The sequence below is a fragment of the Myotis daubentonii genome, chromosome 1, assembly GCF_963259705.1.
Source record: "Myotis daubentonii chromosome 1, mMyoDau2.1, whole genome shotgun sequence".
Lineage (NCBI taxonomy): Eukaryota > Metazoa > Chordata > Mammalia > Chiroptera > Vespertilionidae > Myotis > Myotis daubentonii.
Genome location: NC_081840.1, coordinates 24920917 through 24947027, shown reverse-complemented (window position 1 = coordinate 24947027; position 26111 = coordinate 24920917). Strand labels below are relative to the sequence as shown.

General features: G+C 37.8%; 1 protein-coding gene across 10 annotated transcripts in view; it reads left to right on the top strand.

Annotated features, from left to right (window-relative positions):
- PCNX1 (pecanex 1) overlaps positions 1 to 25845 on the top strand; it is a 175286-nt gene extending 149441 nt beyond the window's left edge. For all 10 annotated transcript variants that reach the window (XM_059691932.1, XM_059691909.1, XM_059691936.1 and 7 more), the window contains 10 exons: positions 2607 to 2860; positions 5001 to 5231; positions 8330 to 8430; positions 9149 to 9299; positions 13492 to 13722; positions 14608 to 14882; positions 16272 to 16477; positions 18771 to 19216; positions 20077 to 20217; positions 20417 to 25845. In XM_059691932.1, the coding sequence (XP_059547915.1) occupies positions 2607 to 2860; positions 5001 to 5231; positions 8330 to 8430; positions 9149 to 9299; positions 13492 to 13722; positions 14608 to 14882; positions 16272 to 16477; positions 18771 to 19216; positions 20077 to 20217; positions 20417 to 20557 (2177 nt within the window). In that variant the 3' untranslated portion in view covers positions 20558 to 25845. The remainder of the gene's footprint in view (positions 1 to 2606; positions 2861 to 5000; positions 5232 to 8329; positions 8431 to 9148; positions 9300 to 13491; positions 13723 to 14607; positions 14883 to 16271; positions 16478 to 18770; positions 19217 to 20076; positions 20218 to 20416) is intronic.
- Positions 25846 to 26111: the final 266 nt, after the last annotated feature.

The window sequence follows — 26111 nt, the reverse complement described above, 5'->3', positions numbered from 1 at the left end:
GCATGCACCCCGACCAGGGCGCAGACCAGGAAGGAGCCTGCAACTGAGGTACGTGCCCTTGACCGGAATCGAACCCAGGACCCTTCGGTCCACAGGGCAATGCTCTATCCACTGAGCCAAACAGGCTAGGGCTAGAAAATATTCTTGGGGTTTGTTTGGTAAAGTAAAAATATCCTGTGTTAATTCATACCTTATTAACTTCCTGCTACTCTGAACAAGGTCCCTGTGTCTCCTGAGTAAAAGTCAGAACCCTCTTGCCACGTCTCTTCTCTAAACGCCACTGTCAAAGTGATCTGCACAAATATAGCTCTTTGTGTTATTTCCTTTACTTAAAAACCTTTGACTGCCTTCCAAAGAAGAGGATAAAGTCAATATAAGGAAGTAATAAAACGAATATCAAACCTAAGGAATAGACCCAACTTCATGCCACAGTTTAAAAAACCCAGGCCAGGAAGTTCCTTCTAGAAATTGAGTGATTCTTCTTACTTCTCTAATCTGTTCTAGCCCATGGGTAAAGAAGGACAGTTTCTCAAGACTTTTTACAAAATCAGTGTAATATTGATACCAGAAGATGATCAAACTGGCTAAAAATGTAATTATAGTTTAGTTCACTTATGATGACTATCGGTGCAAAAATCCTCAGAACCCAGAATAAGCAAAACCCAGCAATACTTTAAGTACCCCTCACCAATTTAGTAATTGGTTCTTTTAAGTTAATTTAAGTACTAAAATAGCATATTAGTAGAATTCATCTTCTTTTAATAGATCACAGTAAACAATGTAATATGATTCTCTGGAAAGATGCCAAAGGACATTTGATTGAATTTTATTTCCATTAATTCTTTGAAGAATACTTTATAAGATTACATATGTCCCTATTCTGAAAGAAAAATGTATATGTATGTATATAGTCATATCATGGGCAATTATCAACTACAGCAGGCATTCCTGTTATTGTCAAATTCAAGACAGTTTTTCTTGTTACTACAATGTGTCATTATTTTGGAAGTGTTTGCCAATATAATTAAAGTAGAAAATAATAAAATTGCTGATGGTTCTAGAGAACTAATCATACATTTTATTAGGTTGATTAAGCTTATCTATTCAGCATATCTTTTATCACACCACCACCACCATGTCGGACTAGGTTTCCTGGCACCTTTTTCTTTCAAAGCGGTGTGTTTTAAACATGGATGGTATATACATTCTCTCTAAAGGAAAAAAAATGTATAGCACCACTTGTTATTTTTATTATAATTCAATTTAATATATTTAAGTTCTTATATAATATAAAGAATTTACAAATTAAATAGAAGCAAGACCACATGACAAAATAAAAATTAACATCAGTGTGATGGGTGATATTTTGCTAGTATTAGATTGCTGTGAGTCTAATTCAATATTTAATCTCATTTTGTATTTTTACTTCAATAACACTAATGCAGAGGATGCTTGTTTGATGAGTATCTTGTATAAAAGAATGTAACTTCTGCATCAATTGATATGACTATGTGGTTTTTTTCTTTCAATTTGTTTATGTGATGTGTCACGTTTATTGATTTGCGGATATTGTACCATCCTTGCATCCCTGGGATAAATCCTACTTGGTCGTGATGTATGATCTTTCTGATGTACTGCTGGATCCGATTTGCTAAGATTTTGTTGAGGATTTTGGCATCTATGTTCATGAGGGATATTGGCCTGTAATTCTCTTTCATTGTGTTGTCTTTACCTGGTTTTGGTATTAGGGTGATGCTGGCTTCATAGAATGAGCTTGGAAGTGTTCCTTCCTCTTGAATTTTTTGTAGTAGTCTGAGGAGGATAGGTTTTAGTTCTTCCTTGAATGTTTGGTAAAACTCCCCTGTGAAGCCGTCTGGTCCTGGGCTTTTGTTTGCTGGAAACTTCAAAGCATTGTTTGCTAGTGCAGAATAATCAGTCTTCATACATACATAATTGAAACTTGTATCAGCAGGTAAAACTCAAATGCCAGTTATGTAATCTTATACATATTATTGGAATTGGCAACAGAAAAATTTTAATTATGTATTTAACATTAAATTATAATGAATTGTTACAAGTTATACAGCCAAATTAGCAGGATGTATATAACATATTGGCTTGCAGCGTGGACATGATGCTGGTAAACAGACCTTTCATTCTTTTGAGTTCTGCATATCCATCTGTATTAGGTGCCCTGGGATGATTCATTTCTCATTCCACTCTTCCTTTTCAGAATTAACACAACCCTCATGAGATATACTTTTACTTATTTGGTCTTCATTTGATAGGAATGCAGTTATAAACCCAATTTGAAAAGTTTGGGAATTGGTGGATAAAAATGAAGGAGGTTAGTTACTCCACAGTACAGACCTTCAGAACCTTGAATGTGCTAATGCATGTGATTCTGTAGATGAATATACAGTGTGCCTGGTCTCAGGAGCTTGCTTCTGTTTGTTAATGACCATTCTAAGGCAATCAGTCACATACTTTCATTTGCTATAGAAGGTCTTCTCTCTAGATTTCTTGTCTTTAGAGCATTTGTTTTCCCACTTTATGATTTTGTCCTCCCTTTGTTTGTAAGTGGTCTCGGTCTCTCTTTTTTTAAGGAACTTACTGTCAACAGCGGGAAGTAGAGGCCATAACTGAAGGTGTGGAAGAAGACGAAGGGTTTTGCTGTTGTGAACCCGGCCATGTTCCTCATGTGCTGTCATTCAATGCTGCATTTAGCCAGCGCTGGCTGGCCTGGGAAGTCATAGTCACCAAGTATATTCTGGAGGGTTACAGCATCACTGACAACAGTGCTGCTTCTATGCTTCAAGTCTTTGATCTTCGAAAAGTACTCACCACTTACTATGTCAAGGTAGGGTATGCGCCTGCTTAGCTCTTCTAGTAACTGAAGACTCTTCTTGAAAAAGATATATATAAAATTTTACATATATATACATATATATATATATATATATATATATATATATATATATATATATAAATTTTTTTAACTTGTGCTTTGCTTCTGTATAGTGATTTCAATTCTCTAGTATCCAGTATAGTCACTAAATTATACCTATGAAGGTTTCCTCTGTTTTTTTCTTTAGTGAAACTTATTCATTGTTCATTAATGTTAGTAGCTACCATTTGTAGCTCATATGTTCTAGGCACTGTGATGAGAAATATACACACAGGTACACATGCATGTATCTTACCTAATTCTCTAAAGTAATGTGCTGAGGAATATACACACACATACACATACATGTATCTTACCTAATTCTCTAAAGCAGTGGTTGGCAAACTGCGGCTCGCGAGCCACATGTGGCTCTTTGGCACCTTGAGTGTGGCTCTTCCTAAGCCTTAGAAGTACCCTAATTAAGTTAATAACAATGTACCTACCTATATAGTTTAAATTTAAAAAATTTGGCTCTCAAAAGAAATTTCAATCATTGTACTGTTGATATTTGGCTCTGTTGAGTAATGAGTTTGCCAACCACTGCTCTAAAGTAATGTTACATCCCTGTTTTACAAATAAACAAATTAAGAATTAGAAGTTTACTTGCCCAAAGATCTCTAACTAGCAAGTAAAGTTAGGGATTTAAAATCTAGGCTTGTCTGACTCCTAAGCCCTTGCTGTTAACCACTGCTTTGCACTACTTTCAACAAGTTGAATAAAAGTATTGCAAGATTTGAGAGGTCACCAAGATCACTCAGGTTCAATAGTTTGCTATAAGGACTCAGAACTCAGCAGAGCCATTATACTCACAGGTAGGATTTATTAAGGTGGAAGGATACAGATGAAGATCAGCCAAGTAGGCACATAGGGCAGAGTTCAGAGATACCAAGGCATGAGCTGCCAGTTGTCCTCTCCCAGTGGAATTGCACCAACAATGCCTGTTTCTCCTGCCAAGTGTGTGATAATACTCAGAGTGTTGCCAATCAGAAAGCTCATCTGGGCCTCAGGGTGGAGAGTTTTTTTTGGAGTGAAATCACTTAGATGTGATTGGGCACCTACATGTCCAACTTTAGTCTCCAGCCCCTCTAGAGGTCAAAGCTCTAAGACTCCAGGTGAACAAAAACTCTTTTAGAGCCTACGTCCCAGGACCCAAGTGCAAAGCCCAAAACTCTTTGGGCAGGGTTAGTTCTATACTACACACAGGTTTTTGTTGTTGTTATTTTTTTGTTTTTGCTGAAGATTTTGCAGAAGTACATCATGGTTATGATTTGGGAGCTTGCAGGCAAAGCCAATATTTTCAGGAGGAAAATATGTGCTAAATTTTAATGACCCTTATCTGAATTTTTCATATTTTGTGTTGTTAGCTATATATACCACCTTACTTGTGCTGACTGGGATGAAACTTGAGTCTTCTATTTAATGTTTTGTTAAACACAACCTCAGGATGATAGATTGATTTTACAAATTTTACATGTGTGTGTGGCATTTTCTGTCTCTAAGTATGTATATTTCTATTGCTTTATCATCTGTAATAATAAAAGCGTAATATGCTAATTAGACCGGACAGCCAAACGGCCTTCCAGGTGACCTTCTGGACGAAACCGGGGCTGCGAGGGTCAAGCCCCTTGCACGAATTTCATGCATTGGGCCTCTAGTTAAATATATTTCTATAACTTCAGCTAGGATAACAGGATGATTTAATAGTTTTCTATGAGAAAATTTTCAAAAGCAATGCACCACAATAAAGGCTTTTCACCTCTCTTAAAACATTCTAAATTCAAAAGCCCCAAAATCAGTAAACTAGAATTATTTTTGAAGTTGCCTTGCTGAATTTGTGGGTTGTAATTTTAAAAGTATTAAATGTTTTTTTCATCCAGGAAGACCTGAGGTACTATTATAGCATTCTTAAGATGTATATTTATAATATTGAGCCAGAATAATACATTTTTCAGTTGTATTGTCAATATAAACAGTTGAAATTAATTTACTGAAGGTTGAAATTAATTCAAATGTGATTTAGCTCAAATTTTTGCTTTTATCTTTTCCTCATTAGGGAATCATCTATTATGTTACAACCTCTTCTAAGCTAGAAGAGTGGCTAGCTAATGAGACAATGCAGGAGGGACTACGTCTGTACGCGGATCGAAATTATGTGGATGTAGACCCGACATTTAATCCCAACATTGATGAAGACTATGACCATCGACTGGCGGGCATATCCAGGGAGAGTTTCTGTGTGATTTACCTCAACTGGATCGAGTATTGCTCTTCCCGAAGGGCAAAGGTAGAGTTATTTCATTTATAACTCTGAACCGTTTTCCTAAAGATGAGAAGACTATCTTTTCATTATGAGGTCAATTTTTCCAGGCCTTCCTATTTCTGACCTGTCTAGTTCAGAATGGTTGGGCCAAACTAACCAACTCTGCCAAAACAACTCTGCCTCATTCTTTCACCTGCAGGGTCATAATCTCACCCTCTAATTAGCATGGCCTCCATCCTGCGTGTGCACATACGTATACACAAAATTAGGTTACAGGTCATAGGCAGCTCCTTCTTAAATTCTACATTTTGTAGCACCTCACACACACACACTCTCACACACCAGAATAATTTAATATCTGTCCCAAATGCAAACCAAATTCAAAGTCTAAACCAGTGCAGTCTAACAGCATTTTCTGTGATGATGGAAATGTTCTATGCTGATCCAGTGTGGTAGTTACTAAACCACCACATCTGGCTATGGTTAAACACTTGAAATGTGGGCAATATGACTGTTCACCAAGACCAAGCATGTCAAACTCGCGGGCCGCATGCGAATATTTTTGCAGCCCAGCTAATATAATGGTATGTAAGAAACATTTTAATAAAAATTTCATAACTTAATTTTTACAATATTCTATTATACATAATTATTAATAACAAACTAAAACGTTCGCTAATGACTGATTACTATAATCGTGTTGCATTCATTTCCCTTACGTGCCTTACACGCAGGCACACCATTTCTCCCCACTAATATTAGCAGCGCATATTTTAGCAGCTGATTGCCACGTCATTAGTCTTGTACTGACTTGTTTGATGTGCGCAACAGGAAATATTTCGCTTGAGCAGAACAAGAAAAATAGGTTTATTTGTGTTATGCTTATTAATTTATGCAGTTATTCAGTGTCTGGTAAGTTAATGTTCAAGAAAAAATACTAATTTTTATTAAAATGTTCTATTATTTTATGTTAACAATTACTCATTTATTTCAGCCCTTTGTATTCAGCATGTCTCTATTGAAATAAACCTACGTTTCTATGAAAATTGAAGCTTTTCCTTTTTTGTGGCCCACAGAAACTTAAACCTTGTTTATTTGGCCCATGTTAGCCTTTGAGTTTGACGTGCTTGGCCTAGACCAATGATCTAGTCAACAGAGCCAAATATCAACAGTACAACGATTGAAATTTCTTTTGAGAGCCAGATTTTTTAAACTTAAACTATATAGGTAGGTACATTGTTATTAACTTAATTAGGGTACTCCTAAGGCTCAGGAAGAGCCACACTCAAGGGGCCAAAGAGCCACATGTAGCTCGCGAGCCGCAGTTTGCTGACCACGGGTCTAGGCTGAGGATCCAAAATTTGTTTCACCTTGGTTGATTGTATGTAATTCATTTGGTTCCTAATCACACTTCAGGATAACTTGTCTTATCCTAAAAATAAGGTGAGTTATAGACTTCATCAACTGCAACTTTCCTTCTAGGTCTCATGGCCCTCATGGCTATGATGCTCCCCTAGTTAGACTCCATGTAACACAATCACAATACCAAGCAAGGCCTGTGGTTCCAAAAGCTAATTACTACCACCACTATTGCTTTCCAAGCAAAGTCTGGTGTAGTTGGACCACCTAGGTACAAGATTACTCTGTATCTGAGAGCATAGTGAGCCACCTGGACAACTGGCATCTTTACTGTGGTCTGGATGTACACACTCACTGTCTTTAGATGTAGTACCTGCTTTAGTCTTAAGTACATAGTCTTCATCAGATTTGGAAATATTTCAGCCATTATTTTTTCAAACATTTTTTTTTCTGTCCTCCTCGTCCCTTTTTTGGAAACTCCAATTATATTCATATTAGGCTGCCTGGTGTCCTACAGCTCACTGATGCCTTTTTCAGTCTCTTTTATCTCTTTGTTGAATTTTGCAAAGTTTCTATTGCTATATTTTAAAATCACTTATTTTTTCCTCTGCATTGTTTCATATGCCGTTAATCTTGTGCAGCATTTTTTTTTTTAATCTCAAACATTGCATTTTTGGTATCTCTTGAGGTTTAACTTGTCTTTTGTATAAATCTTTCATGTTTCTACTTAGCATGATGTCATTCCGCTATCTTTTTGAACAGTTGAAATAACATTTTCAGTGTCCTTATTAACTAATTCTGACATCTTGTGTCGATTTTGGGACAATTTTGATTGAGTGAGTGATTAATTGGTTATTCTTTTATGGGTCATATTTTTCTGCTACTTCACATGCCTGACAATTTCTTATTGGACTTTATGAATTTGACCTTGATGGGTGCTGAATATTTTTGTAGTCCTATAAATATTCTTGACCTTAACTCTGTGACAATTAAATTCTTTGGGGACAGTTGGATCTTTTCTGAGCTTGCTTTTAAGCTTTCGTAGGAGGGACCAGCCATTAGTCTGGAGCTGATTTTTCTCCCATTACCGAGGCAGTACCCTCCTGAGTTGTTAGAGTAGATCTTAGAGTTCTTACCACGAGGAAAAAAAGTTTTGTAACTCTGTATGGCAACGGAGTTCTTCTATAGAGTATTAGGATCTTAGCTAAACATCTAAGTACTTTATACCTGGTTCTTTTTTTTTTTTTTTTTTACATCCTGGTATTATAAAGTATTAGATTTTATTTAAAGATTCCAAAGACCCTCCTCATATAGTGTTTTGTTGTTTCTTTTCATTAAAACTTATCTGAGGAGGTAGAGACCAGTTGAGTTTCTTCATCTCTCTGATTCATTAAATAGATATATTCTGATTTGATAAATACATATATACCCTTTTGATTATTAACATTCTTTGTTTTTCTTTCTTTTGAGGTATAATTGACATTCAGGAGTACATCATAATGATTTTGTATTTGTATATATTGCAAAATGGTCACCATCATAAATCTAGTTAACTTCAATGACCACACATAGTTATAATTTTTTTTCCTTGTGATGAGAACTTTTAAGATCTCTCTTAACAACTTCCAAATATGCAATATGGTATTGCTACGTATAGTCACTACATTAAATCCCCATGACTTACTTATTTTGCAACTAGAAATTTGTACCTCTGCCTCCTTCACCCTGTCTTTTGTTTCTTTGTTGTTGTTTGTTTTTTTAAGCCACTGGATGTGGACAAAGATTCCTCCCTGGTGACTCTTTGTTATGGACTCTGTGTTCTGGGACGAAGAGCTCTGGGCACTGCATCCCACCATATGTCTAGGTAATGGCATTTCTGTTTTTAGGAAGGGATTGTGGGAAGCTGTATGATCTAAGTCTGGAATCGTCTTTCATGGAAGCGTACTATGCTAATTTATTGCAAAAGTCTCTTCAGATGTTATATAGATCTTTTTGCTGAATATAGTTGAGTTCTAAGTGGTTAACAGAACTGACTTTTAAAATTAACATATATGTAGGCAACTATTGATAGTGAGAATTTAATAGATTTGAGACATTTAGAAAATAATCACCCCATAACATCTCTTTTTCTAACAATTTACCTTTTTTTAAAATTTTTTTATCCTTCACTGCAGTTTCTGTCAGAGCATTTATACTTCGAATATGGTTGTACATTAGATTTTGGAACTCTAAATATAAACTGTATTTCTTGACATATGCATCCGAATGAATTAGAATTAAGAAGTACCATATATTTTAAATTTTCATCTTTTCCATTAGCCCTTCCTTACTATCGTTTAACTTATATACTCTTTGCCTGTTGTTTAGTTTCATGGACTCTATTATAGTGGTTCATAAACCGCAGTCCCAGGCCAAAAGGCCCTATTCCTCATAATTCTGCTTTAGGGGTGCTGACATTAGTTCTTGAAATCTCTATTTTTAAAACACTCTCTCATGATTGTGATGCACAACCAGATGTAAGAATCAATGTAACGGAAGACCATTGTCAAAACATGTAAATGTTTTATCTCCAATCTTAACAGTAATTTAGAGTCATTCCTCTATGGATTGCATGCCCTGTTTAAGGGAGATTTCCGTATTTCTTCAATTCGAGACGAATGGATCTTCGCTGACATGGAATTACTAAGAAAAGTAGTAGTCCCTGGAATCCGTATGTCCATTAAACTTCATCAGGTAAGAAGAGAAAATTCCTAATCCATTGCTACTGGTTAATTGTGCTTCTTCACTTGACTTCCAAGTTATGTTTCTTAGGAACCTTTTGAGAAATACTCTAATTTGAAACAAAGAAAAACATGATTCATGGCAAGGTGCTCTATTTTAGAATCCCAAACCTATGTTTCTACCAGTAAATTTGAATATTAATGTTAGAGGCTGACTGATCTGGGCATGAGCTTTAGGACAAGTGCAAGCAGTGAGTGACAAACTGGAAATAAGCCTTTGGCCCTGTGATACTTGCTTTGACGTCATGTGGTTATAATGCACACCTCTTCCGTGTGATGGTTAGGTGACTCTCAGTGCAGTGCAGCAACATCTCAGAAGTCTCCTCAATGCTGTTGTTACTGAACTGTGAGTTTCACTTAGCTATATAGAATAATAGATGGTTAGGAAAGATTTAGCCCTAGTTTAATCCTAGGAGGGTAAAAAAATTAAAATGAGGCCTCATAATGCATATTGTCCTGGATCACTTTGAGAACATATTTTGAAATTAAGTACAATAAGGCCTCACTTAATGTTGTCAATAGATTCTTGGAAACTGCAACATTAAGTGAAATGACATGACGAAACCAGTTTTCCCACAGGCTAATTGTTATAAACAACAGTTCCTATAGCATATTTCTGGTCACCGAAACATCACCAAACATCTAAGTAAAGATTCAAAACACTCCTAGTATTAAACATTGAAGTAAATGTGAACTATTACATATCTATAATAATAAAAGCATAATATGCTAATTAGACCTGACATCCTTCCGGATATCCTTCCAGACGACCTTCTGGACAAAGCTGGGGCTGCAAGGGAAGCCCGGGTCCCTGGTGCCGGAGGGAAGCCGGTGCCGGCAGCTGGGGCAAGGAAGGCCTACTCTTGCACGAATTTCATGCATCGGGCCTCTAGTAGTTAAGAAAGATGAATAAAAACAAGTAAGGTAGTTATTTCCCAACCTGATTATTCCATTTCAGGGTTGCGGGTGGCTGGAGCCTCTCCCAGAAGCTCAGGGGTAAGGCAGGCACCCACCCTGGGCATTAAATTACAGCACCCACACCCAGCCACACCCATGCCCACTTAGATGGGGACAATGGAGACACGCCAGTTCACCTCACATGCACAGCTTTAGGAAGTGGGAGGAAACTGGAGTACCTGGAGAAAAACCATGCCGACGTGGGGAGGATGTGCACACTCTACAGACAGCGGCCCTGGCCGGGATCAGCAACATTATAATGAAACCACGCCATTCGAGGACTTGCTGTACTGGCACTTGCTGCTTTGTTCATTCCACTTGACAGTAGTACTCCGATCTGATGATAGAGACCACATGATAAGACTCATTAAAATGCATCTGCTGTGCTCATAGCTGATTGAATCTTTCCCCCCCCCAAATAAAAGGTGAATAACTCTTCAAGTGATTTTACTGTGGTCTAAAGTACTGGAATGAAGTTCATGTCCCATGTTAATTTAGGAGCATTTCTAATAAGGGATATATTATTTGAAAAATCTCTGAAAAATTGAATTCTATTGTGAGGATGATGGGGAAATATATATATTTGGGATCAAATAAAGTTATCTTCAGACTAGCTTTAGCATTTGAGACAAAATTAAATGTATGTAAAAGATAAAGGTAATAACTATAACTTAAAATTTTTATTTATTTTGTTTTTCTCTGTCTGGTATTTCTCCTTTTGTCTTGTGATGTCCTATGAATTGCCTAAGCCTGTAAGAAATTTTTACTGTATAAAATTTTATTTGAGCCAAACTGACTACAATGCTGGGAAGCAAGATTTCAAATGCTCCCTAAAATGTTTTTCAAATCAGGTTTCTCAAAAGGTACCAATTAAATATCTCCATGTAAGAATCATCTCTTTACACAGCATAGTTATCTCACAGTTCCTGACAGGCATCTCAGTTCATCCTAAACATTATGACGGTGTCATCTCGCTGACAGAGAAGACGCCAAGGCACAGGGTCCAGAGCCTCTGATACCTGCGTCACTGCCTCTAGTCTCGTGCCAGAGTGCTCTTGCCTGTTGCTTCGGAGTCTGTACCCTCCATGTCGCTCTGGCTGAGGCACTGTTGCCTGTAACACAGCTTCTCTGAGTTATGATCAGGCCCACACTTGGGAACAGCACCCTCTCACCATTAGCTTGACAGACAACAGCAGTGACAAACAGAGAGGGTGAGGCAGGGGAATCAGCCGGGAGCCATGAGGGCTGGGGAGGCCATAGAGAACACAGGTGCAACCTGGATGAGTTTTGTAATTCTGTATGCCTTTGAGGAAGATAGAGCTCAACTTATAAAGTAACAAATAACGCCCATTTATTGACCAGCACTTTTAGTCACGCATTGCATTGTCCATGAGGGACTCTTGGGCAGGAAAAGATATATGCGTAAATCAATACTGGTCATCCCCAAAGTTCATATGTTATATACTCACAAAAATCCACAGAAGTGGACAATAGGTTTATATATTAAAAGAAAGGATTAGTGCATACTTGCCATATGACCCAGCAATTTTACTCCTAGATATTTACCCAAGAAAATAAAAGTAGATGCCCACACGAATCAAATGTGCATAGCAGCTTTACTCATAATAGCTCAGAACTGGAAACAACTCAAATGTCGGTCAGTGGATGAACATACAAATTATGGGATAGCCACATGATAGAATAAGTTTACTTAACACTACAAAAAAATAAACTATTGTGAGACACCACAACATGAATAAATCTCACACATTATGCAGAGCAAGAGAAGTCAGACATATGAAGAGTCCATATTGTATGGTTTCATTTATATAAAATTTGAAGCAGGCGAAATGAATCTGTAGATTCAGAAAGCACATCAGTGGTTGCTTGGGATATAGAGATGGAATGCCAAAAGGCAGGAAGGAACCTTTTGGGGTGATGGAAATATTCTACATCTAGACTTAGCTAGGCTTAGCAGTAGTTACATGGGTGTGCATATTTGTCAAAGGGCAGCTAACTACCTTTAGAGTGGGGACATTCATTGTATGTAAATCATACCTCAGACTCGACTTTAAAAAACAATTTTGTTCCCAGAGAGCTAAAAATATAGCTCATTACTGCAATACTACTCCTTTTGTAGATTCCTCAATGCAACCCTATCCTCTAAATTTTAGCTAAACAAATATTTTCCAATTTTTATATATTTTCTTTGTTTTCCTTATTCAAGTTGATTTTTTTCATGTCCATATATATATATATATATATTTCTGTTAAAGGATCATCTGTTAGCTAACTAAAACTACATTAAAAAATCTCTAAAATGTGTTTCTTACTAACCAGGCACTTTTCACATAGAGCCACGTCTCTAGGATGATTCTAAAACCCATGTTATCCTGCCTCTCACTCATTGAGATATGGCTCAGAGTTGTGAGCTTTACAACAAATGAAGGCTCCTAGTCCTGGAGGAAATAGTGGAGTCTTCCCTGAACAGCCTCTTCACCTAATAACCATTCATTTGATAAATAGGCATTTAATATTACATGTGCAAGATTCCATTGCAGGTAGCAAGGAGGAAACAAAGGAGTATATGAAATGTATCTCCCATTCAGAAACCTATAAATTAGCTAACTATAACACAAATCTGAATGTCTGAAATGGTGTGTTATTAAGGAAATGCAAATATTACATCGGCTGCCTTCACATTTGTAATTGAGAGGTTGATAAATTTTCACTCAAGTGTGTGCTGTTTGAAGGGGAGGTGACGGGGAGCAAGAAGGCAGTATCCCCAAGAATGCACATCCAAGTCTGAGGGCTAGCCTACATGGAATAATAAAAGCATTCACTGTGCATGTGAATAATGCTTCATAATGTAAAAAGTCCTCCAATACACTATACTATTTCATCTCACTCTTACAACAACCTTGCCAAGTTGGTTTGCAGATAATGCTGGCACTCACAAATATCAAAACTGAGGCTCAAAGAGGTTTAGCTGCTTCCTAGGTTTACCTGGTAATACCAGGACTTAAATTTTTAGAGTATTTTTCATATATTTTATGTCTAATAATATTAATGTGTGCTAATATGAAATTTTTATTTAGTAATTGATTTAGTAATGATAGAAGTTTTTATATCATCCTAGAAGTCATTCTTTTCCTAAAAAAAGAAAAAAATTTTATTCCTGTGTATAGGATCATTTCACTTCTTCAGATGAGTACGATGACCCCACAGTGCTCTATGAAGCCATTGTGTCTCATGAGAAAAACCTCGTAATAGCCCACGAAGGTGACCCTGCGTGGCGGAGTGCCGTCCTCGCCAACTCCCCCTCCTTGCTTGCCCTGCGGCATGTCATGGATGATGGCACCAATGAGTATAAAGTCATCATGCTCAACAGACGCTACCTGAGCTTCAGGGTCATTAAAGTAAGTTTTTGAGGCATTAATTTGCATCTGAAAAAATTGCAACTTAGATAACATTATCCAAACTTTTAAAAAGTAGTTGAAACTCTTGGAGAAAAAAATGACCATATTTCATTAGCATTTATTGTTTATAAGCACTTAATTTTATTTATTTTGTCAATAATTTAGTCTGTCTTATATTTTCTCAAGCGCTATAAAGCCTTAACATTTTTGCTTATTTCTGTTTTGGTAGTTTTTAAATCTATTTCATTTGCTATTTGGGCAGAATCTCTTAAACATCACCTCCATATTGCTAATATGATGGGATTCCTAGGTTGCAAAATAGTTCTGTAGCTTGTACTGGCCAGTCAATGGTTCACTTTAATATTTCCTTAGGCTTTGCTTGTTGTTGTTGGGGTTTTTTTTGTGTGTGTGTGTGTGTGTGTGTGTGTGTGTGTGTGTGTGTGTGTTTTGTTAAACGTCTTAGGACTTGAAGAGGCTTAATCTCTGAAATTTTATTTTGATAATTTATTAAGGTTATTTTTTTCACTGCTTCATTTAATCAAGCCCCAAAGTTACAAACATCCTTTAAACTAAAAATGTTGTTACCTCTGATTTCTATAAAAAATATCTCATTTACAAAATTCAGTGCTTCACTGATTTGGAAAATGAAATGGGCTACAGTTTACTTGGTATTTTTATAAGACAGAGCAGAAGTCCTCTGTGCTTACTGTGTACCAGCCTGTGCATGACAGTGGAAAACGGTTAACGCCTGTGCAGACGTGACCTATTTCCTGCCTTTCACAGTTGGTCATCATGTCTTTTGTATCCCTCCCATTTCTGCGCTTCTGTTTGTATGAATTTCATTCTTGGCCCCATGACCTAATTCCCATGTGATCTGGTTTTCAGGTGAATAAGGAATGTGTCCGAGGTCTTTGGGCGGGGCAACAGCAGGAGCTTGTATTTCTCCGGAACCGTAACCCCGAGAGAGGTAGCATCCAAAATGCAAAGCAGGCTCTGAGAAACATGATAAACTCATCTTGTGATCAACCTATTGGCTACCCGATCTTTGTCTCACCCCTGACAACTTCTTACTCTGACAGCCACGAACAGCTTAAAGGAATTCTTGGGGGACCTATCAGTTTGGGAAACATCAGAAACTTCATAGTGTCAACCTGGCACAGGTGAGCCACTGGGTGGTGGTGTGTCCTGACCTTCGAGCTGGACAATGTGCATTAGTGTCACCTGGAAAGTTTGTGGGGAAAATGCAGGTGCCACCGCTCAATATAAATCTATTATATCTGAACTTCAGGAAGCAGAGTCTGAGCATATATATCTTCAGGCTCTTATTAGGTAAATCTAATGTGCAGCTCTAGTGATAAACCACTGCTTTAGCGTTTAGTACAATTTTGAATAGTTACCTTTGTTCAATGTTTTTGACCTGTTTGCAGCATATTGCTGCTATTAGAATGTGTGGGTCAACGAACAGGACAAATTACAGAAAAGCATGAGGAACTTGTGCAAATTGATTGCTTTCTTCTATCTATTGTATTCCGTTCCAGCAGTAGGGGGAGCACAGTTCATGTGGAAACTCCTGGTTGTACAGTGCAGAGATACTACTATTTTCCCAACCCAGTCATCACTCCAAGCTCAAATCTGTAGTCTGTCTTCAAGAATGCATGCGATGTTTTTCTCTGCATTTTGTCTAGTAAATTGTGGTGTATGGTGTAGGAACGTCATAATGTGATGACAAGTGAAGAAAAAAAATCACATGATATTATTTTTAATTTCTTAAGAGTTGTTCAGATCCTTAAATCAGAGCTTAAGAAAAACAGGCTCTGGGATTAGAGCAAGAAACTCTCAAGTAGGTGTTTTTAAATTCTAGAAATACCCAACATTAAAGAGTAAGTAAGGTTTCACCATTTTAACATCAGTCCCTGTCTACACAGAAGGAAGAACACAAGCCAGGGTAGTGTCAAAGAAAAAAAATTTTTTTTTTCCTTTCCAAAAAATATGTGCTGTTTGCCTGGGACTGTGGGGTTTCCCAGTTATTTATGATAACTTTTTCATAAGTGCAGGATTTTCAGTGCTTAAACCAAGACAGTTGTGGGCAAACCAGGACAGTTGGTCCATGTTATACATAAAAAATAGACAAATGAAAGAAGGAGGAATCATTACAGCAGCTCCCTCAGGTGTACTGCAGCGTAAGTTAGGCTTCATTTGAATACATTAGGTTTCAGGTGTTGCAGACTTCAGAGGCACTGAGTAGACACTGGCAAGAATTCTGTTTCCAGCTGTGATCTTAATGTTACAGCTATTCTGTGCAGTTCTGCCTGTAGTGCAGAAAGATGATAGCGTGTAGAACAGTGAGCCAGTTGGGAAGTATCAATGCAGTGAATACAAGAGAATATGAAAACATAACAGACTTTTTGTTCCTAATATTGATTACACCATAAAGACTTTCAAAGGTGACCATTAGTAGCCTTAAGCATTCAGAATAGCTAAAAAAGAATAAAGTACCTGCCTAGAAGTGGTCTTGGGATAATGCTTCCTACTCTGGTGTTTGTTCCTAGGTTGAGGAAAGGTTGTGGGGCTGGATGTAACAGTGGTGGCAATATTGAAGATTCCGATACTGGAGGGGGAACTTCTTGCATTAGCAACAATGCACCAATTGCCAATGACCCCCACAGCACCGTGTCCCAAGGAAGCATCGGAAACACAGGCCGGGGATCTGGAGCAGGACTCCATCCGCCCGTCACGGCTTACCCTCCAACACTCGGTAACGTACAACAAAATTATGTGAACAATGTTACCCTCTTAGTTGTGGGGCTCAGTATACATGGATAAAGAGGATGACATATTATCTACTTGGAAATATATAAATAGAACATTTTATTTGATTCACAGTTGGACATTATCCTATTTGTTTAAAATAATCATTTTATGTATATAAGTATACATTATTTGAAATATTTCTTTGAAAGCATCCTTTTTAAAGGCTAATAATATTTAATTAACATAATTCAACTTCTCCTATTGGACAATGATTTGGTTTCTTCTGAATGTTGTAATGATCTTTATATAAACCTTCATAATCACATACTATTTTTGTAGGCTGGAAACTTTGAAAATGGAACCACTAGGTCAAAGTTTATGAGAATATTTAAGACTCACGATATATCATGCTGAAAATCTTTCCATAAAGTTCTTTTTAACCAATTGTGTATTCTTACCAGTCATGCATAGGAATGCCCATCTGGTAAACTTTCCACCAGCTTTGAGTGTTACCAGGCCTCACCTCTGCTCCCAGCGTGCTCAGAGGGACAGGAGTGAGGGTGGTCTTTAATTTCTTCCTTTAATTTTCATTGCTCTGATTCCTGAGATTGGAAGCTTTTAAATGAGATTATCAGCTGTTCCTCTTTCTGAAGTGCCCTTTTAAGTGTCTTGCCCATTTTTCTGTTTGCTTATCTTTTTCTCATGTATATTTGTATGCTCTGATTTGAGCTCTTTGCCAGTTTTCCAGCTACAAATGTCTTCCATTGTCTCGTGGCTTTCCGTTCCCTTCTTGTGAAGAGTGGCTGCTGACTTTTGATGAGATGTTTTTAATGTTAGTGTAGAGCAGTTTACTGATCTTTTCTTTTATACTTAGTGCTTTTTGTATCCTATTTAAGAAAAATTATAAATTTTCTACAGGCAGTGTAGCTTGTCATTGGAATAAATTGTGAGGGTATTAATACTATACTTTGAGAAATAGTTCCAGATATTTCATTTTTCTCGTTCCAGGAGGTGTTTTTTTTATTATTATTATTAACTTAACTTTTACATGTGATCTATAGCCCACCTCATATGCAGCAGGAATCAGATTTCATGTTTCCATATGGTGGTCGGTGGACCCAGCACCATCCTTTTTCCCTGTGGCTGCACGTGGAACAGATGAAGTCAAGACATTTACCTCAACTTAAAAAAATCCAGTGGCACTGGAATTGTTAAGATTCTGAATAGGTGTATAATCAACATTTCATAGGTTGCTCTTTACCTTCTGAGCAAACACTGAAAACCATCAATGTGCTTCTTTAAATGTACCTTTCTCTTACATTGGTTACCTTTTAATTTTCAGATAAAAAGTGCCTATTGCTGTTTTTTCAATATCATTATTAATAATTATTTTTTAATATGCTTTTGATTTCAGAGAGAGGAAAGAAGAGAGAGAGAAAAACATACATCAGTGATGAGAGAGAATCATCAATCAGCTGCCTCCAGCATGCCCCACACTGGGGATCAAGCCCGCAACCCAGGCATGTGCCCTGAGTGGGGATCGAACTGTGACCTTTTGGTTGATGCTCAACCATTGAGCCACACTGCTGTGCTATAATTTTTTCTAATAATCTTCACATCACTGTGAGCCAGGAAAAGGACAGATCTGAAGAATCATATTAATTCATTTGAAACAGAACACAGAAAAAAACTATTAAGTATCACTGATAATTCATAGTTATAAGTAATCCCTTAATATCTGTGAAGATAATAGTGTTATTAATAGGCAGTGCAGCTTGTCATTGGAATAGATTGTGAGGGTATTAATACAATACTTTGAGAAATAGTTCTAGAGCTTGCCACGTAGTAGATCCTTACTAATATTTCCATGAGATAGCTCATTTCTGATTAAAGAAGAATTCTTGTTATTCTAAAACAGTGGTCGCCAACCTTTCGGACCTCACGGACCACCAGTGGTCCATGGACCACCGGTTGGCAACAGCTGTACTAAAATGTATCTGTGAAACTTATAGGATTTATTCCAACCTTAAATCCTGATATTTACTATAAATTATTTGGTCGTCTTTCTTTTGCCTCAAAATTTGAATTTTTAAATGCTTCAGCAAATTAATGTTATAAAAACCATACAAGAAAACAGATCTCAGATATTTATTTTTAACAATTTTGAATTTTTAGGAATAAATGTTAAATTCAAGTAATTGCTTAAGGGAAAAAGCCTTAGAATCTACAAAAACAAAAACAAAAAAGAACTGTTTGACTCATTCCACTTAGAATGAGTGCTATTGTTTCTCCCCTAGGCACTAGCCACAGCACTCACTCTGTGCAGTCAGGCCTGGTCAGACAGTCCCCAGCACGGGCCTCCGTAGCCAGCCAGTCTTCCTACTGCTACAGCAGCCGGCATTCGTCCCTCCGGATGTCCACCACAGGATTTGTGCCTTGTCGGCGTTCCTCTACCAGTCAGATATCGCTTCGAAACTTACCGTCCTCCATCCAGTCCCGCCTCTCCATGGTGAACCAGATGGAACCCTCCGGTCAGAGCGGCATGGCCTGTGTGCACCATGGTCTGCCTTCTTCCAGCAGCTCCAGCCAAAGCATCCCGGCCTGCAAGCATCACACTCTCGTGGGCTTTCTTGGGACAGACGGGGGTCAGAGCAGTAGTGCTCCTGATGCACCGCCAGGCAACACCTTAAGTCCTGCCAATAATGCACACGCCAAAAAGGGGGAGGTGATTTACAGAGTCCAAGTGAGTGAGCCCAGGTTCTTCTGCACTGTTTCTCTTATGCATTTGTTTCTATTTCCTGTTGTTGAGTGAAGGACTGTGGTGAAAACAATCTTACATTACTTAGCCTGAAGACTAGACCATTTCTGGCAGTGTGTAACTAAAAGCAAGCAGTTCTTCAGTGGTGATGCATTCCCTCCCAGCTGCGGTTGTGTGGCCATTGCAGAAGGTCTAACAGTAGACTGAAAGGAATTGGGGAGGTGGCTCTTTAGATTGGTTTTTATTTCCTTACTAGAGGCCCAGCGCACAAATTCATGCACCAGTGGGGTCCCTGGGCCTGACCTGCGGGATTGGGCCAAAACTGGCTCTCCGACATCCCCCAAGGGGCCCCAGGTTGCAAGAGAGCGCAGGCCAGCCTGAGGGACCCCACTGGTGCACAGTCGGGGCCGGGGAGGGATGCGGGAGGTTGGCCAGCTGGGGAGGGACCGCGGGAGGGCTCCAGGGCATGTCTGGCCTGTCTCGCTCAGTCCCGATCAGCCGAACCCCAGCAACAAGCTAACCTACTGGTCGGAGCATTTGCCCCCTGGTGATCAGTGCACATCATAGCGACTGGTCAACCAGACAACTGTCTGCCCCTGGTGGTCAGTGCACGTCATAGCGAGCGGTTGAGCAGCCTTAGCATATCATTAGCACATTACGCTTTGAATAGTTGAACGGCCGACCCTTTGGCCGGACACTTAGCATCCTAGGCTTTTATTATATACGATAGGCAGTAGAGAACTTGAGACACAAAGAGTCCTGTGAAATTTTGTTTGGAATTATATAATTTTTCATCTTCAAGAGAAAAATTAATTGGAAATGATCTGTATTTATTTACAATATAGATTGTGGATCCCAGTCAAATTCTGGATGGGATCAACCTGTCAAAAAGGAAAGAGCTGCAGTGGCCTGATGAGGGTATTCGGTTAAAAGCTGGGAGAAACAGCTGGAAAGACTGGAGTCCTCAGGAGGGTATGGAAGGCCATGTAAGTTTTCTTACGAAGCTGGCTGCCTGCTCTGACTTTTTTGTAGCCTGGCTGATTTGTATGCATGTTTTTAGTTGACTTACGTCCTTATGTTTAATTATCTCATAGACTTGCTACCTCTAGTCTTAAGCGAAGGCAAGAGCTCGTGAGCATGTTCAGGGTCCTGCCACTAACGCCTTGTTTCATTCTGAACCACTAGGTGATTCACCGATGGGTGCCTTGCAGCAGAGACCCAGGTACTAGGTCCCACATCGACAAGACAGTACTTCTGGTCCAGATCGATGATAAGTACGTGACTGTGGTGGAAACCGGGGTGCTTGAACTTGGGGCTGAAGTGTGAGCCAGTGTTTTGTAACTATGTTTCTTGCCCCTGTCAATTCCGAGACGTTGGAGAGAGAGAGGCGAGAGCAGAGGACGCCTACAGGGATCTTTCCATCCCAAAAGGAGAGACTTCAACACAGAGTGGGCTTGGCTAAGCGCCTCTCCTTTGCCTTCGCCTTGACTCCGGTCACTGTCTTCATCCCCAAATAAAGCTGAAATATTTTTTTAAGTTAGCTGCTGAGAAAACATTTTGCATGAAGGATCAAGTTCTGTTAAAATACATCCTTTAAGAGTTTTTTCATATTCATTGCCTATGCTTTAAATCAACAAACTCTTAATTTCTAAACTTCGCCGATCTTATATTTTCTCATTTCTTTGCCAAAAATAATTGCCATGTTTTGTCATAGAACATGAAATCCATTTACTTTGATTTTTAAAAACAGATCCGTGTAGAAACCTTCAGTTGGACATAGAGCAGTATAAAGGCTTATTGTACAGCGAGAGACTATGAACAGACATATTTATCTTATTCCTTGAGCGCTAAAAACTTTAATGAAGAAAAACTGCACTAATTTTTTACAACAATGCACTAAAGTCTGAGATTTTTTCAGAACATTTATTTATATATAAAAATAAAATACCATTATTTAAATTGACTTTGGGATTAACCCTTTCCCCTCCCTTATAAACATATGTATCGGGAACTATGCTGCCCATTTTTCTGTTAATAGTCTGTGCTTGATGCAAGTACATTGGAGGCTGTCTTTAAAATGAATACTAAATCTCAAGAGAGAATTGCATCATGATTGACATTTCCCGGAGCCAGTCCTGCGCACACTCTGCCAGCTCCCGAGTCCGCATCGTGGGTGAGCTCCAGCGGAGGGCCCCAGCTCCCTGCTGCTCTCCATCCGCACACTCTCGGGGCCAGTCCTGGGAAGAAAGCACTTGTGCTTTTCAAAGGAAAAGATGAGTGTCCAGGAATTTAAAGAGAGGATTGATTGCCTTTTATTTTAAGAGTTCTTAGCTCTTGAAGTTATTTACATGCAGTTCAGTTAATCAAGTAAAGTTTTTTCAAACAAAATTATCCGAACGGTGCAGTCCTTATTGTTATATCCCTCTTTAATAACTTCTTTAATTTTGCTCTCCTTTTTCTATTACTTGAATTTTATTTCCTATAATTTATAGTGTTTAGCTGTGATTTGAAATATTTATAACTGTAAATTGACTTAATTCATATGTTGTCTCATAACATAAATTTTATTTTTTTAAATGCATGTATTCAGGGAAATTTATATGATTTACAATTGGGCTGGGTGGGAACTGCAATTTAGATTTGTCAACTGTTGGCATTTTTTAAATCCTTCTGAAAATTTTCCCTTGTTAAGTGAAAAGGAAGACTATGTTTCTTCTGAGCGTTCAGAGCAGCTGTCTTTCTACCGCCTGAATGGACAGTCAGAGGAGGTGAAATTAGTCTTCATCAAGCGTCCTATGTAATCTACTATATCCAAAGTATTACAGCTTCAGCCTGTGGCGCTAGCCCATTTCAAGTACTCACTAGACACTGTGCCTCGTGGCTACTGTATTGGACATCGTGGGTTTAAAGTCTCTTTTTTATGAGGTGAAAGGAGAGATGCTGTTTTTCCAACTAATTGTAATATAGATCTTACCGTGTAGCATAACACTTCAGTAGAAGAAATGAAAACTAAGGAAGGAAATAAATAAATGCTTCTTACTGCATTTCCACTTAAAATCTATTTCTTTTTCCTTTTTCTAATTTAACATTCTTGTGGCTATTCAGGACCCAATGTGCCTTGTGTTAACATTTCCAGACTTCACACTTTGTAAAATTTACTGTTTAAAAACATTTGTCAATGATTTTCTAAACCTTTGCACAAAGGTACCCTTTCTAAATTGACCAATCAAAATGTGTTTCCCTAATACTGTCACTGTATTCTGTATTTGCCTTTTTTTTTTTTTTTTTTTTTTTTTGGGCAGTTCTGTAGTATGCCATTAAAGTTCAGGCTCTTTTTTTTTTTTTTTTTCTGAAAATATATATGCTTATCTATGTATATTTATTTAAAATCTTCTCACAGGAATTTTGCTCCCCTTTGCCTGTCCCCTTTCTGAAATAAATGTGATCTTTCTATGGTCGTTACCTCGGTGAGAAGATAAGTATTAAATGCTACTAAATACTAATATTTAGTATTAAATGGAAAATAATTCACTTTCCTACATACACACAAAAAAAAATCTGAGTTTCAGATGATTTAGTCAGAATGGCTAGAATTACTTTTATTCCTAGCCCTTACCTCCTACCCCCAATTGTCAAACACACTCCTAAAAGTCAGATTTCAGACGCCAGACTAAATTTTATATGGGACACATTCGTTGCGTCTTGATTTGGGGTAGCAACTAGTGGATATTTTCCTCAAAACAAGTTGAATTTTGTGATCAGATAGCCCTTTAGTGAAGTTTTATGAATCAGGAACCCTGTTCTTATTTTTTAAGCCTAAAATGGGTAGTCTTTTACAAATTATAGTACTTTTCTAATAACCATTAGGGGAAAAGGTGATGATTGAAGAAATATTTCTTCCTTAACAATGATTTGACCTAAATTATTAAATAGGAATATACATACTTCCGTTAAATTGATCATACATGTCTTATTCTACCCCCACCCCTCAGAATAGTGAGCCGTTTCGATTCCCTGCTTCACGTTTTTATTAATGTGTGAGACCAGCAGAGATAATTAGTGTCTTTACTTCACAGTTGCAAAACTTTCAGAGTTCCATAAATTGAAAGTAAAAATATGAAATTAAAACACTAGTATTTCATTATTTCCTTTAAATAGAGTTTCATTAATGCCTTTTGTTGTTGTTTGATTTTTTTCCCCCCCTTTGAAAGAGAATCCTGGACTATATATAATATTAGCTTCTCTTCTGGTTTCCTCTCACTCAGAGGTAAAAATAATTTTATAGCTCAAAATTAAGCTGTTAGTTAATCTTTAAGCTTATAAATTGGTGTGAGCTCTCTTTTTACTCCATTTTCAATACTTGATAAGACTTTAAATGTTCACTTATTTCTAAAGAACCAATTTTTTTTAAAGAGCCTAGATTAATATGTTGATACTTAAGGGGCTTGGGAGAGAAGGTGGTAAGACTATATATTTTTATGGTAAAAGGAGATTAGCTACCTTTCAGGAAATTAGTGAACAACCTTCATCAATGTTCTGCTTTCTTTGAGTTTCCATTACTGGAAGGTTAACTTCCATTAAGTTTGAAGTATTTTTAAAGGTATTTCAAGTATATCTGAGATAATCTTTGAAACAGAAGTAGTCAGACAGTGTTTCTGTTATGAGATAAGGAAAATTCCTCTGTACTAAGTGTCAGGCCATGAAAATACAAGTTTTTATGTAGGAAACTACATCTCATTAAGAAGATGTGAACTCTCTTTCTGGGTTGGTTTATTTTTACATTTTGTATCAAAATACAAAGAACAGCCTCAGATCTAAGCAAGGGTAGCTTACTTATCCTTAATAAATTCTGAGCAGCTCCTCTGCCTCTTTGAGAAAATCTTCATTTGGTTGATGGCTGCACTGAATCGTTCATCGAGAACAGGGTCTTTATGATTTTCCCAGAGTCTAAAATGATCTTTTTCTTTTAGTTAACTTTCAAAAACCCTTCCTCCTAAATATGTGGCTTGAGAAGAAGGTAACAGTGATATGAGTGAGAATTCTTCGAGTTTATGTTGGCTGGCTGCTGCACGATAAACTGCAGCCCAGTTGTTACCTGCTTTGTGTTTATTTTCATTACTTTTTCATGAGTAGGGACAGAGGCACCTCCCATTATTTTTAAGTCCTCACTATTCATTCTTAGTTTTTGTTGTTTTTTATAGTGTAATGTGATAATATAAAATCACTTTGCCTGGACACACATGAGGTATACAACATCATTTTTATCGAGAGGCTTTGCCTTCAATTCCAAGAAGTGTGGGGAGAATAATGAATGTCAGTGAAGGCAGAGATGATGCCTGGAGCCTGCGACTGGACTGGGGGCTTTCTGTTCCAGTCAGGTAGAAAGTGAGTTCTGTTGATCTGGAGAAAGGAAAATTAGCCATCACTGTGTATTTGTGCACCCTACATTTTAATATTACATTGGATATGTAGAGAGGGTTATTTTTTAAGTATTAGAAAACCAGCTTCTCTTTGTTTCTCTTTTTAAAAAAAATATAGCTGATAGACATCTAGGCCTCATTTTTAACTTGTTAGATATTTAGGTAAGAGTTGTGGTTGAAAAGGAATTTATTACACAAATAGTTCTGGCAAGTGTGTGAATGGACTATTAATTTTGCTTAAAAACGGAAGTATGGTTTCTGCTTTGAGTCACCTCATCAAAATAATCTGTAAAGACTTATGTGTGATAAGAATTTCTTTTAATTGCTTATCAGCCACATACTCTTTCTGGGATTAGAGTAGGTAAGTCTGTGTAGGAGCTGACCTCCATTATCTGCCGATTTACAGAAGCAGCGTGTGGCGCTCTTTGGGGAACCAGAGCTGCTCGTCATCGCAGGGTTCGCGACAGCTCTGTCCTAAGACTTGGCCTATTACATAGGATTATACTTTCTTTCTTAGGCCTCAGCTCTGCACCTGACAGTTTATGATTCAGTGGAGCCAAGCTAAGGAACAAAGGTCATCTAAGGTTGTGGTTGGGGTGAATAGGGTGTTACTAGCACAGATGGGGTGATAACCTGGAACTCAAGACAGAGGAGCAGTGGAAAGTGACTGGGGTTTTGTGCATTGTGGTTCCGTGAGATTTTCTAAATTATGAAGCTTGATTCTACAACCAAAAGTATAGAAATGGGGGCAGAGTCATGTCTGCTTATGCTTTTTAAAAGCTTGTAGTTTAAATAAAGATAATTGTAAAAACTGATCACCTTAACCCTATACGAGCCTGGTAGTGCGCTCTGCTGAGGGAGAGGAAGAGGCTACTGGGAGTGACTCGGGGAAGGCCGACGTGAGGAAGGCAGTGCCTCTCTGTGTGATGGCGGGCTCCGGAAGGGTTCACTGCCTCTACCAGCATCCAGCATAAACCCGAGATGAGAAATGTACTCACGGGTGTGTGTGAGTGTGTGTGTGTGAGTGTGTGTGTGAGTGTTGGTATTCTAAACAGTTTGTAAATATTGCAGTTGTTTAAAATGGAAAATAAAAGCTGAGATTGTATTTTTCTTTCTTTGCAAATATATTGCATCAAAAATACAGTATCTACAGTGGATAAAACACTGAGGAAATAAATTTCTTTTTCCATTTTGCCTTTTGTCCATTTTTGTCAAATTAAGAAAAATTAGCATGTACCATATTAAATTCTGCATAATACATTTTAAAAATGTGCTTGGTTCTGAATCATTTGAAACATTTGGCCTATAAACAGGTAATTCATCTTACAATAGAAATGTACATAATTCAAAATGTATCAAAGATAGGCCAGACTCTTTAGCTAAAACCCGTAAGCCAATGAAAGATACACAGATCTCAGCAATGTTCTGCATGCCTGCAGGATCTGTTTAAAATGCAGTCA